This window comes from Conger conger, chromosome 9 (genome assembly GCF_963514075.1).
Source record: "Conger conger chromosome 9, fConCon1.1, whole genome shotgun sequence".
Lineage (NCBI taxonomy): Eukaryota > Metazoa > Chordata > Actinopteri > Anguilliformes > Congridae > Conger > Conger conger.
The window spans coordinates 15618881-15631893 of record NC_083768.1 but is presented as its reverse complement, the minus strand read 5'-3'; the positions used below and the strand labels follow the sequence as shown (position 1 = coordinate 15631893).

At 43.6% G+C, this 13013-nt stretch overlaps 1 protein-coding gene across 1 annotated transcript in view; it reads left to right on the top strand.

Moving 5' to 3' along the window:
• Window positions 1–481: 481 nt before the first annotated feature.
• atp1a3a (ATPase Na+/K+ transporting subunit alpha 3a) overlaps window positions 482–13013 on the top strand; it is a 29276-nt gene continuing 16744 nt past the window's right edge. Inside the window, exon 1 of the mRNA XM_061254817.1 lies at window positions 482–998. Coding sequence (XP_061110801.1) covers window positions 993–998 — 6 coding nt within the window. The 5' untranslated portion in view covers window positions 482–992. The remainder of the gene's footprint in view (window positions 999–13013) is intronic.

The following is a 13013-nucleotide window of genomic DNA, read 5'->3' as shown; positions in this document are numbered from 1 at the left end:
GTGATGAGAAGGTGTAGGCTACTTGAAAATATGATCTATGCAATCTAAGTTTCCTTACCTTGTCTCATCTTATCTCGCCAAACTTATTAAACTGTGTAACCTTCAGCACTTGAGGTCATATATATAAGACAGGATACAAACAGGCAATCATCCACAAAATAATTTTGTATATAACTGAACTGGTCCCTGTCATTAAATAAACTAATAATCATAGTCGTACCCCATTCTGGCCCATTCAAATCCGTCAATCTGATTTGAGAGCGCGCCTCTTGCCTGGCTGCTCAGGAATTCTGCAGTAAAGAAGGTGGGGCACATGCCCTCCTGGATTGGCCTATGTAACAAATTATTTTAAAATTACTGGTTGGTTGAAATGTCAGTAAGATAGTTCGCAGACCATCTATTGGCGGAACAAGTGGTTTATAGGAGGGACCCATTGGCAGCACATTTATGAGCTTCGCTCTGTTGGGGCGGTTCATCACACAACACCCACCGGCGCTTCTTCCACGGGCGGAGTGGTGCGCAGAGGAAAAGGGGGTACTACGGCAGTTGGCGGTACAGCGGAGGGAGACTAAATCCAAAAAACTAGGCGGTGCGGCTCGTAGACTGAACGGTTTCGCTGCAATTGTCACAGACCAGCGAGTGAGATACCTACATCCTCGCTGGCTGTACTCCCTGTGATTATTATATCATATTAATACCACACACATTTTTAAATGTAATGCACCCTCCCAGAGGTGTTCAATGAAAAATACACAATCTTTTAATACCTCCCCTTTCCGATTCTGACTCAAACCTTAGACAATCCATCTATTTCATGCATTCATTTTGCTATCCATTCTGTTCGACTTTTCGTTGCAACTGAGTGAAAAGAGGTTTTTCCAAAGTAACTAAGAAACTACATTTTTCTGATTTCAACATTATACCAGTTATTCTGATCAAATTAAACATCAAGCCTTTCCATCACCTGAAGGGATCCGAGTGACTGCACCAAAATGGGGGTAAGACCGATTTTTCTACATTTTATGTGAGAAAATTTTTTAAACTCCCACCGTTTTCTGCCAAAAAATACTAAATACACATGTTAATGATCGGTGCCTTGTGCAGTTTGTGAAACAGTTATTTTATATAATTTTTGTGAGAATGACATTGACGCCAGGTCAGATTTATTTTGGTCGTTAGCTGCCTATGTTAGTCAGGCTACTACAAAATATGACAAGCTATGGCATTTCGACACATTATAATTCCATACACGCAAATTAGGAATTAAAATACAGATTGTCTTCTGTTTCGAGTATCATATTCTCCTTTCTCGGTATTTGTTTTATCATGGGGTCCGATGTGGCTGGCTATGCAAGACTGATGCTGGATATTGCAAAATCGCTGTGGTATATGTGGCGTGATGCTGCCGTGTTCCAAATTGCGTCAGGTCTGTGTGACTGCGATGCTCCAGCGCCAGTCTGCCTATCTAACCCATGCGTCATAATGCGGTTACTGGAGAAAAAAAGAACGATCCAAATTATTACTTAGTTTGCAACATTCAAGCTCGATCAGTATTTGCATTTTTTAACCAAGTAGACTGAAACATCTGCATCGGATGCTGAACAAGGCTGGGGTGCTTAAGCTATGAGATTCTGGTTTCTTAGCTGAGTAAAGACGCTACTACAGATAGCTAGCTACAGACTGCGTCAAATCCAAGCACAACCAGACCAAATTTCACTCCACAATAAATGTAATCTTAAATCTTAATTTACTTACCAGTTTGGGCTAGGATACGTACAATAAAAGAGTAGAAACATATTTGTGACGGAAAATGTTCAGGTGCTCAGGACAATGTTCACAGATGATGTGATTTTCTAAATGGATTGTGAGTCCAGGTGTGCAACCGTGTTGCGTGTGATAGTAGTGTCGTGTGTTTCTGCCTAGTGTGAACACTGATGTCATGACAGGGCGAAAAAGCGACGCACTTCTTGTCTTTCTGATACATGAGGAAGGACGGAATATCAGGGGATATGATGCAGGTTATTCGTTTTGGTGCACTTTGCCTTCGCGCGAATGACCTCTCGGTTTTTCCAAAACGAACGTCTAGGACACGCCGAACTGCGGATTGTTACCGCCACTGACACTGCGTCAAAATGGATGCTTGATTCCTTATAATGTTCATGCTTTGAGGCATTATCATAAGCTCTAACATGGATCCAGCACCTGCCTGCACGCATGCAGTTATACATATAGACCCAATATACTGACATTGATTTGGAAATTTCATTTTATTATGTTTGTAAGATAGTATTGGCGTAGTATAAATTTCACTACGACCACCTCCAATTGTCACTAGGTGACTATTTTAACTGGTAAGTTCGTGATTTGCATTGATTTTGCATCCTTCATAACACCACTATTCTATAATTTCATAATAAGGGCATTTAGATTCCGATTATATGTATTTCCATGACCCTGTCGTTCAAAGCGGCGCCTTTGATAGCGGTTGTCAAAGTGGGAATCGCGCACAACTTGGTGACTGCGTCAAATAGGGGGCGAGGCCTGCAGGGTGGAAATTCTCCAGCTCGTGCTTTCATAGGTGGACGTTGCGCCATGAGGAGAGGAACGGGGAGGGAGGCGAACGTTGAGAGCATATAGCTTTAGACTGGAAATCACCCCTCAGCCAACCTAAACTGTGAAGCTCTGCTAATAAATCTGTATTGCGCATGTCACTGCTGTGAGGGCAAAACACCGGAGTCCCCCATTGGATCCGATGCAGAATCGTGTGATTTTGAAGGCAAAATAAAATTGAATTATGATGATCCTTTATCGTCGTTATCGTTCATATTACAGCTATATAATTCAGACGTCTGAGATAAGATATTTATTTTTCCAAATATTTTGAGTGCCAAGGCATAGATATTGCATGAACAATATTTAGCTGCATGCAATGCATGCAGAATTGGCTGAAACTGGTATGGTGAATTGCCCAAAGTTGATTGTAAATTGCCTCTTGACTATAGTTCATTCCATTCGTTGCTCGTGTGAAGGTCACCAATCAATAAAGCTAGTAAAAACATGTAAAACCCTGTAAAAAGCCACTTTCTTAACAGACAAGCTAAGAAATATGTACCAGTGGATACTCTATAGTTAGCAAGCTGAGACATTTGGCAAAGTGAATGTTAAGATGGAGGCTCCACTATTATTTGTTATATTACTATATTTGACATTACATTGTTATTATTTATTATATGACATGAGCCTATATTATGTATCTATTTTTTGTTATGAATATATAGATGAGAGAAGCAAATGTCTGTTTCAAGTAATGAAAAGTAAAGTGGTTGTCAACCATGCCAATCATGAACAGCCAGTTTAGAATAGGTTGTTGTACTTGCAGTCAGTAATGATTCTTTACTAGGTACGGGTGCATTTGTGTTACATGCGGGTCTATACTTGGAGGTTGGGGGGCGGGGGCGGGGTATGTGGGCGGAGGCCCTGTTTCAGCATTCTCGTTGGCCATGTAGCAGCATTGCTGTGAGCTGTAGCTGAGTTAGCTCACAGTAGCCGCTTCAAGGGTTCCGGTCCAGGGGATACAACCAATCTCTTCCTGCCACAGTCTGCTGTGAGGGGATTGGCCAGTTCCTCCTGTCACTCAGCTGCTGGGTGCTGGGCCAACCCTGCAGCACGTCCCCGATGACGTTCTCACAGAGACGGAGCTCTGACAAAATTAGGCTCCATGATGGGCTCTTTGCTTTCAAATGATTTTTTAATGTGGGTGGAATAAGTGAGGTCATTCGGCTGAGTTCTTTTGAAGGCACCGCTGGTGCTACCTTGCGTGCAGCCACATCCAAAATATTATACCGTCTTAACACTGATAATTATTCATTTTAATTCTTGTGATGTATCGGCGCTGTTCGGAACATTTTGGGTGTGTGCAGACAAATGGTACGCAGAAATCTTTCAGGTTCTTCTTCAAAATGAATGCCAGCTGTGCAGTTCGCCCAACTGTGCCCGTTGCACTTCGGAGGCTGGTCTCCCGCTGTTACGAGGCCGTTCTTATTCACATGATTGAATGAAAATCAGTGGAAATGACAGTGTAACTGAGAGATGGGCTGAGGGGAGTGAAGAGAGTGCCTAGGTCACGCTGCATAATGGCCCACTGTCAATATTTGCACTGCGATCAATGAGCTGTTTGTTCCTCGGCTTTCAGCTGTCACCATTCTAACAGACAGACATTTGTAATGATTCTGTGAGCACAGGGGTATGTGTTTTTGAGGGAGTGGGGGTAGCTGGGGGAGTAGATTAGATCTGCTGACCTGGAATGGAGACATTTGCAGCAGAATCGTTGCCTTTGGATACGGAGATGCGTGCGAGTATAGGAAAGGGGTGGAGCCACATGAGTATTAGGGGACACGTACCACCGGCTTAAACATGCTCTGCAGATTAATGCGCGTGAGCTGTAAGAAAAGGAGAAAGCCTCTCCGATTTCCATGGAAAAATGTCTGGTTTTATCAGCGAGGAGCGGAAATGAGCTCTCAAGCAGCCCCTCCTAAGCACACAGGAGCTCTGCAGAAACAGGGAGGGCACTGCTCAATGAGACGGCTTCTAGAACTTTCTAAAGGAGGAGAGCAGGCTGCCATCACAGCGGTGGGCACCAGCTCCTCAGACTAGGCTTGCACCACACACACACACACACACACACATACACACACACACACATACACACACACATACACACACACACACACACACACACATACACACACACACACATACACACGCACACACATATACACATACACACGTGTGCACACACACACACACACACACACATACACACCCGCACATACATACACACACATACACACATACACCCGCACACACACATATACACTCACACACACACACACACACACACACACATACACACCCGCACATACACACACACACAATTGACTGCACACATATATACACACACTTTCTCACAAACATACACACACAAGGACGCACCCGGAAAAGCAAACAGATGTGAACATACACATACACGAACACACGAACACAAACACACGAGCACGCATGCACACACAGCTCTCTAGGACCAGTTCTTCTCAGATATGAATATCTGTAAATCTGATTTGTCCCTCACTGCCTGGATGAGGTGATCGGTGGGGGGAGACAGATGGGAGCAGAGAGAGTGGGTGGGTTAAGGGGTCATTAGTAAAATGGATTAAAAGGAGGGGGAGAAAGGGGGTCTCAGTTAACCATTGGAGAGGATTGATTGAAAGTCACTAGCATGCTGGGCATTGTAAACCAATGCATTTTGGGGCAATAATGCGCACCCCAGAGATGTATTGACAGTACAGTGGGTAACCCCCATTATCTCAGTGGAGAGCCATCAGTGTAGCTTGGAGGAACGGTAGATGGCTTCAGCAGAGCAGCTGAGGTGTGGTGAATGGGTTATACATGTGCATGTAGTTACCTCTGGGTGAGAGAGCATGTTCAGTGTGCGTATTTATGGGCGTGCATACTGGCTGCCAGGCGTGTGCCACCTGCCAACTGTTGTTTTGTGGCCATGTGTGCCAGTGTTGACTGGGTTAATCCCACACTGGAGTAATCAGAGTTAATCCCCCCACCCCACCCCCCCACCCTCCTCCACATCTCCCTGCTCCACCCACCGGCCCTTGCCCAGGAGGTGGCAGGAGGTTTAGTCCGGACTGACCGACAGATGGTCTTGTAGCTGTGAGGTTAGTCACACTCACATCACAGCATACTGCCGCTCACTCTCAGGGACACGCGCACACTCGCCCACGCACCCTCAGCTCACCCTGCGTGGCGTGACCCACTCACGCCACTTACGCACTGGCAGCGAGCCAACAGCCGGGCGACGTGCAATGGTGAAAAACACGGTGAAGCGCAGTGGTGAAGTCACCACCGCCGTTATGGTGCATGTTGTGACAGAGCAAAGGGAGGGAGCCAGTGAGAGTGCCATTGATGGAACGATACTGAGTTGATTCCCAAACTTTACAGACAAATATGAAACTGTCCCTGCTTAGGTAGTGGGATTATGTAATATATTGCATATAGTATGGACAATCTAAAAAATATGGTTGATCTGAGATTAATGTTCCCTCACATACAATCTCCATGACAGTGGAGGTACATTTTTGTTCTTTAAGGATCAAATTTCCCAATGTACCCAAAAGGAACAGTAATGTTCTCTTTGGGTGTGTTTCCCAAGCCAAAAAGGTCCAAATTAATGATATACTACTGGCTAGTGGTATAATTGTATACACCTAATGGATACCGCCCCAGTGAAAAGCATTTGTACATTTTTAGGAACTTTTCGTACCTTTATTTCTGAGAGCGTATATCATTTTGCTGTATTTCTAATCTATAAATCCGTTATTACTCTGTCTGGCTGTGTTATGAATGCACATACACACACGCACACCACACACACACACACCCACATACACACATACATCACACACGTACACACACATCTGTGCACACACACAACACACATACACCCACACACACACGCGCACACTACACACATACACATACACATACACACGTGCGCTCACGCACTCCACACACACACACACACACACACACACACACACACACACACAGAAGCTGACATGTGGCACACCTCTTGAGAGTCCTCAGTTGCGTGTGATCTCTGTGCCTCAGTCCCCCTCCCCTCTTGAAGAGAACCTGACACAGCAGTGGCCCCCCAAGAAAACCTGACAGCTCCCCCCACCGACAGACACCAGCGCTTTTCAGAGGCCTGCACTTCAAAACTAAATGGATGATAAATTATATAAAAGATATAAAATAATAATGATAAGTCGGTAGAAAAGGGCCCCCTTTTCAGCCTGAGAGGCAGAGAGTTGCTCTCTGTGGAAAGGGAACACTGTGTTCTTCGCTTGTATTGTAGTCTACCTGCCAGTCTGCCGCAGTGCTTGATGCTTCCTCATAGACAGATGACAGGCAGTTGGCTGCCTCCTCCTCCTCTTTCACTGTCTCTCAGACTCTGCCTCGGCGGGTCCTGCACCCATTATGCTCTGGAGGACTCTTCAGGGACTCCTCTTTGTTCAGGTGGCCATTTTCACATTCACCTCACAGCCAGTGTCTTTGGAGCCGGGCGAGAGTCAGGCACTTCAGTCGGTGAATCTCTTTGGAGCCAGACAAGAGTCAGGCCCTGCACCCAATGAATCTTTAAGTGTGCAGTTCACCCAGTTAATCTCTTTTGAGTCAGACAGAAGGCAGGCTCTTTGCCCAGTGAATCCCTTTAAAGTCTGGTACGAGTAAGGCTTTAAAGGATCTCTCTGGAGTTAGGTGAGAGAGCGGGCACTTTGCCAGTTGAGTTTGATGATGACATAATTAAGATTTGAAGGAAAGGTCCAGGGGGAAATAGGGAAAGATAGTTTGGCTGCTCTCCATGACAGTGGTTTGTGGTGAAGGACCGTTACATTAATACAGCCTCTGCTCACACTGACTCTGGATGACTGCCAGTACAGCAAATCAACTGTCAAACTTTGTCCTGGACAAGGCACTCCCTGAAAAAAAATGCACTGGCAGCGCCCTCAACAAGAAAACAGATGTAGACTTCAAGCCATAAAAGTAAATGATAAGTTAGACACAGAAAAGGTGAATAAACATACAAAACTATAAACTGGTACTAGAATCATATTCACATTAGGACTTAACACATAAGCAGATTATCATAAAGTTAAGACAGCCGTACATACAAAATTCCATTTCAGTCCATGTAGATCACATACTGCAGGTTTATATCGCCCATTCAGATGTAGTTAAATTCAGAACATGACCTGTAGCTTGCAGAAGCACTTCCAAAGTAGAACCTTTTGTGTGCCCAGTGCGTAAGCAGGAGCAAGCTAAATCTTACCTTCACTTATAAGGAAAAAAATCTCTGGGAGAATTGTAATCAGTGGGGAAGTCTATCTCTTTGAGTCCAGGACTCTAGCCTGGTTGGAACGGAACAACCAAGAGCGAAAGGTCAGTTCCTTTTCTCACAGAGCCCCAAATGGAAGTTTCTGGATGTTGACTTGGAACTAGATAGGAAGCAGCTCTGTTGGGAAATGCTGACAGACCCCACCATGAACAAGGAGCAACGGCACAGCATAAACAGGTCAATAAATGACAGTATCTTGGCTACTGTTACACAGTTTGTGTAAAGTGCTGAATGTCAGCCTGTCCCTACTGAGAGACTCTGGTCTGTAATTCCAGCTGCGTGTCTGCATTCTGCCAGAAAAAGTTCAATCCAAGATTAAGTAAGGTTCAGGGATTCATCATCTTTCCCTTTTATGGAAAGGGGGATCAAAGCAACAAACCCTTAACAAAGTATAAATAGGTTTCTCCTCAACAATGAACAGACTCTGACTATATCCGGCACCGTGGGCACATACAAAAACACGCTCACACACTGATGATTCACAGAAATACACATTCACGCACATAATCTAACGCACTAGCGCAGAGAAACTCCCTCGCACATCCATGCTCAGCAGAGCGAGGTACTTCCGTCATTGAAAGGACAGTGTGTATTATTCCTTATTTCCTTAATCCTTGATGAAATCACGAACCCCGGATAAACTTGGCTCGAGAGAACACCCCTCAGTCCCACATGGGCTGGTCGTGACGTTTCCATGGCAACGTTCCAGTTGCACGGATGGTCTTATCGACCAGGAACATTCATCAGTGAATAACTTTGTTGTACAGGAGCATGGGGGGTCTTTGCCACAGATGTGTACTCCCTGGTGAACATACTGTTAGCTTGTTTTAAGAGGCTTAGGTACCTTAGCACCCCTTGTGGGGGTGGGGGGGGGGGGGTCTCGCCAATCTTCATTCACAAACTGGCCTCATGCCTCCTCACTGTGGGTTCACATAGTTCACTTTCTCACTGCTGGGGCAATCCCTGCCGTTTCATTGGCCGTCTTGCTCACGCACTGGCATATTGATATCAGTGCCACTGAATAGGGTTGCAAAATGTGCATTTTATGTGTAAATCGTCAGTAAATAACGGGAGTCTTGAGAATTCATTGGAATTAAACATGTTTTGCACCACCCTGGCTGCTGACACTTTGCCAGCAGTTTAAATCCCCTCTTCAAGACAAATGAAAACTGGCTTTAAAACTGTTTTTGTTTGGTCACAGAATTTATTTTTACAATTATTTCACCCCCTTTACCTTTGTTATTGGCCAACATATTTTATGAATTCTTTACCAAAATGAAAATATCTGTAATAAAATTAAAAGTTAAAGTTAGGTAAAATTAAGGTAAAGTTCTTGGCAGATGCAAGCTTAGCTGAAAGTTGCACTCCTGACTCTGATTCTGATTAAATCACCATGTCCTTTTCTACCTCACTGCCTAGCTGTGTGCTGGACCTTTCTGCACTTGGTTCAGATTTGATTCTTGGTTCAGACTCTTACAGAGCATCTGCACACCTGTATGGGTTTTTCCAAAGAGAGACCAGTTTTGCTGAGAGGCAGCGGATGTTGATGGAATCTGCTGGAGGTGGCAGTGGGAATGGTAGTAATATAACTTCATTTTGTCATAATTTCTTTTTTAAACAGATCCTGCACTTTGGGGATTAGTTAAAACATTAACTATCGCCCTCATTTAAAGGTGGACGTGATTTAGACTGAGACAGGATTTAAAAAAGACCAATTCCAGAACTTGCTGAAACAAACAAATTCAGTTCAATGTTGAAATTCACCAGAAATTCTCCCTCCATTTGCAATCCTCTACCTGAAGGACACACAGGTCATTGTTGTAGAAAAAAAAAAGTGCTAGTGGAATGAATAAACTTCAGCCCTCTAAGAAGCTTGTATCTTCCATGGGTTCCATCGTCAAATAGTTGCTTTATATAGCATTGTATGTAATATTTTACGATTAAAGTTTTCATAAAAATAAGGCATAATTAGCATGTATTGGTGTCCAAACCTTTGCTAGTCCCATGTTTACGTGAGTCATGTGGCCCTGCAATGCATTGCGGTGGCTCTCTGTAGCACTGTTACCATGACCTGCTCTGGCCAGTTTCAGTTTCCTGGGGTAGTCAACCTCACATTTCATAGGCTGCCCCCTCAGCCGTTCAACATTGATGTTGTATATCAAAGCTCACCGATTTAAAAGGAATGCTCACTTTGTGGCTTTTTTCACATTATTTAAATTATTGTGTTGCTTTTTGATTGGCAGAGATCTGCTAGTTCTACAGAATATTCAGCGGTTTGTGGTCTATAGCAATGTTCAATATAGCAGTGTCAAGAAAGCCCAATGTGAACTATCCATTTAACCAGTTTAATTGATAGAACGCAGGACTTGATAAGACACGGGTAGAAAATTAGATATTTGATTGCACTGATTTGCTCATTAATCTCTTTCGTAGCATCTCCATGTATTGATCCCTATGCTGCTCTGTTTCTACTGCTTGGCTGCAGCAAAAAAAACAACAGGACCCTCAGAACCCCCCCTGTTGGTTGTTTAATAAAACAACAGAGTTGGAAAATTAATTAACACCCTTGTGTAAGAAGCTGGCCAAAGCCCTCGTGGTTGGCAGGTTGCTATGGCACAAGGGACAGGATAATTAACGCAGAATGTCATGTGAGATAGAACCTGCTGTTGATGGCTGAGGGATCAGCTTTGAATGAAGGTGCTGATATCCTGAAATGTCCTCCTAAAGGTGGAAGAGTAGCCGCCTGCATTGAATTACATTAGTGCAGGATCACAGGAAGAGGTGGTGCATGCCACATACAATGTCACATGTTCTGCTCATGTCAAACTACACCACAAACTTGTATGAACACATCCCTGCCACATATGCTTACTTCATCAATGCGGGTGAATGGACCAATCCCCTATTTCCCAATGCAGCCCTTTGCTAGCCACAGTTTCTCTGTCTGCATTACATTATTGGCATTTGGCAGATGCTCTTATCCAGAGCGACGTACAGTTGATTAGACTAAGCAGGAGACAATCCTCCCCTGGAGCAATGCAGGGTTAAGGGCCTTGTTCAAGGGCCCAACAGCTGTGAGGATCTTATTGTGGCTACACAGAACCACTGACCTTGCGTGTCCCAGTCCTTTACCTGAACCACTATGCTACAGGCCACCATGAAGAATAAGGAACCTACATTAAACCAAAAATACAGTGATGGTTATATCAGATATCTTTGGTCATGTGAGTTAAACTGAATTCCTTCCATTTCTGATTTTGCTTTTGAAGGGCTTGAAAAAAATAAAATAAAAATACATGATGCTCTTGGGGAATTACACCCAGGCTTAATTTCCAGCGTGACGTCATACAGGCAGGAGGATCAGCCGAAATCCCCTGGGTAACCAGGGCACAGCTTCATCATTAATGAGCTCCTACAACATATCAGTCTTTTATCATCATCTTTTTCTGCCATGTTTGTCTGGTCGTTGTTTTTTTTTTTCTTAATTCTATAGATAGTGTTCACTGGATGTCACTGACAGTGTTGGGAGACACTGTCAATATTTGGTGTAAGGTCTGAGATTAAATGAATTGAAAGCTACAGTGGGGTCAGTAAATATTTGGAGAGTGAGACGATTGTTTTGTTTGGGTCTGTACTGCAGCCCGTTGGATTTGAAATTCAGTTATGATGTGACTCACAGACGTCATACAAGGCCGGGCATCTTCCCCCATAATGTTCAGCAGCCCTCCTCAGTTCCTGTTTATTTTGGGGTATTGTCATTGTATTCATTGTCCTGTTGCAAGGCGAGGTGCGATCCAATGAGTTTGGAGGCTTTTGATTGGATCTGAGCCGATAATATGTTTCTACACGCTCACTTCATTCCGTGAGCCAGTTCAAGTGGCAGTTCATTCATGCATAACACGCCTGACACTCCTTCCACCATGTTTCAGAGATGAGTGTGGTGCTTTAGATCATGATCAGTTCCATTCTTTCTCCACACTTTTCTCTTTTAGTCACTTTGATACAGGTTAATACTCATCTTATCTGTCCATAAAGGTTTGTTCCGGAACGTTTTTTAATATACCTTTTAGCAAACTCTTGGCTGTTCTGTTCTCAAGGTTTACCAGTGGTTTGGATCTTGCTGTGAACCTTCTGAGGTTAAGTTGGTGTTGTCTTCTCTTCATTTTAGTCTTTGACACATCTATGCCTTCATCTTGGAGAGTGTTTTTGATTTCTTTGACAGTTGATAAGGGGTCGTTCTTCACAATTGAAAGTATGCTACACTACAAGTGTCTCCTGTGGTCTACCTGGTCGTCTGGTATTGCTGAGCTCAATAGCACCTTATCGCTTCTTATTAATGTGGTAAACACTTGATTTTGAGACACCCAATGTTTGGCTATGTCTGATTGATTTATTCTGATTGTTCTACTCCATGATGGCCTGCTTTAGTGGCGTCCTTGGTACTCATTTTAAGCTTTATTATGCATGAACTAATGATGCAAACAACACAGCTGGCAAAGAAACTGCAGCTAATTGCCTAAATACTTTTGGTCCCCAAAATGGGGGGAATGTTTCATAATAGTGAATACCAAAAAAATAAAAAAGACAGTCTGCACTTATGCATATTGCATATTGCTTCATTTCAAATGAATGTCCCTGTGTCCATAGCCAAAATAACCAAATAATGTCACTGTCCAAATATGCACTGTACCTAACATACTAAGATCTGATGTTGCAAATTGTAAAACCAGAAATATGATTAAAACAGACAGACGCAGAGAAAAGCACAGATTCACCAGTGATTAGACACAACAGAGCAAAGGAAAAAAACTGGTGCGAATTTGACCCTAGAGTAACCCCATGTTTTGTTTAAAAATATTAGGCTTGCTTGAGAATTACTGATATTCAGCTTGATCCTGAGAGGATTATGACGATATTGCTGAGGTCAGTACCCATTTTTAGCCGCTTTTCTCTTTGGCATTTTCACTTTTCCCTTTCGCCTTTAACATCTTACCCATCAATTAGAGAATGGACCGGAACAGGCCGCCACTAATCCGCCTTGCTCTGTGAG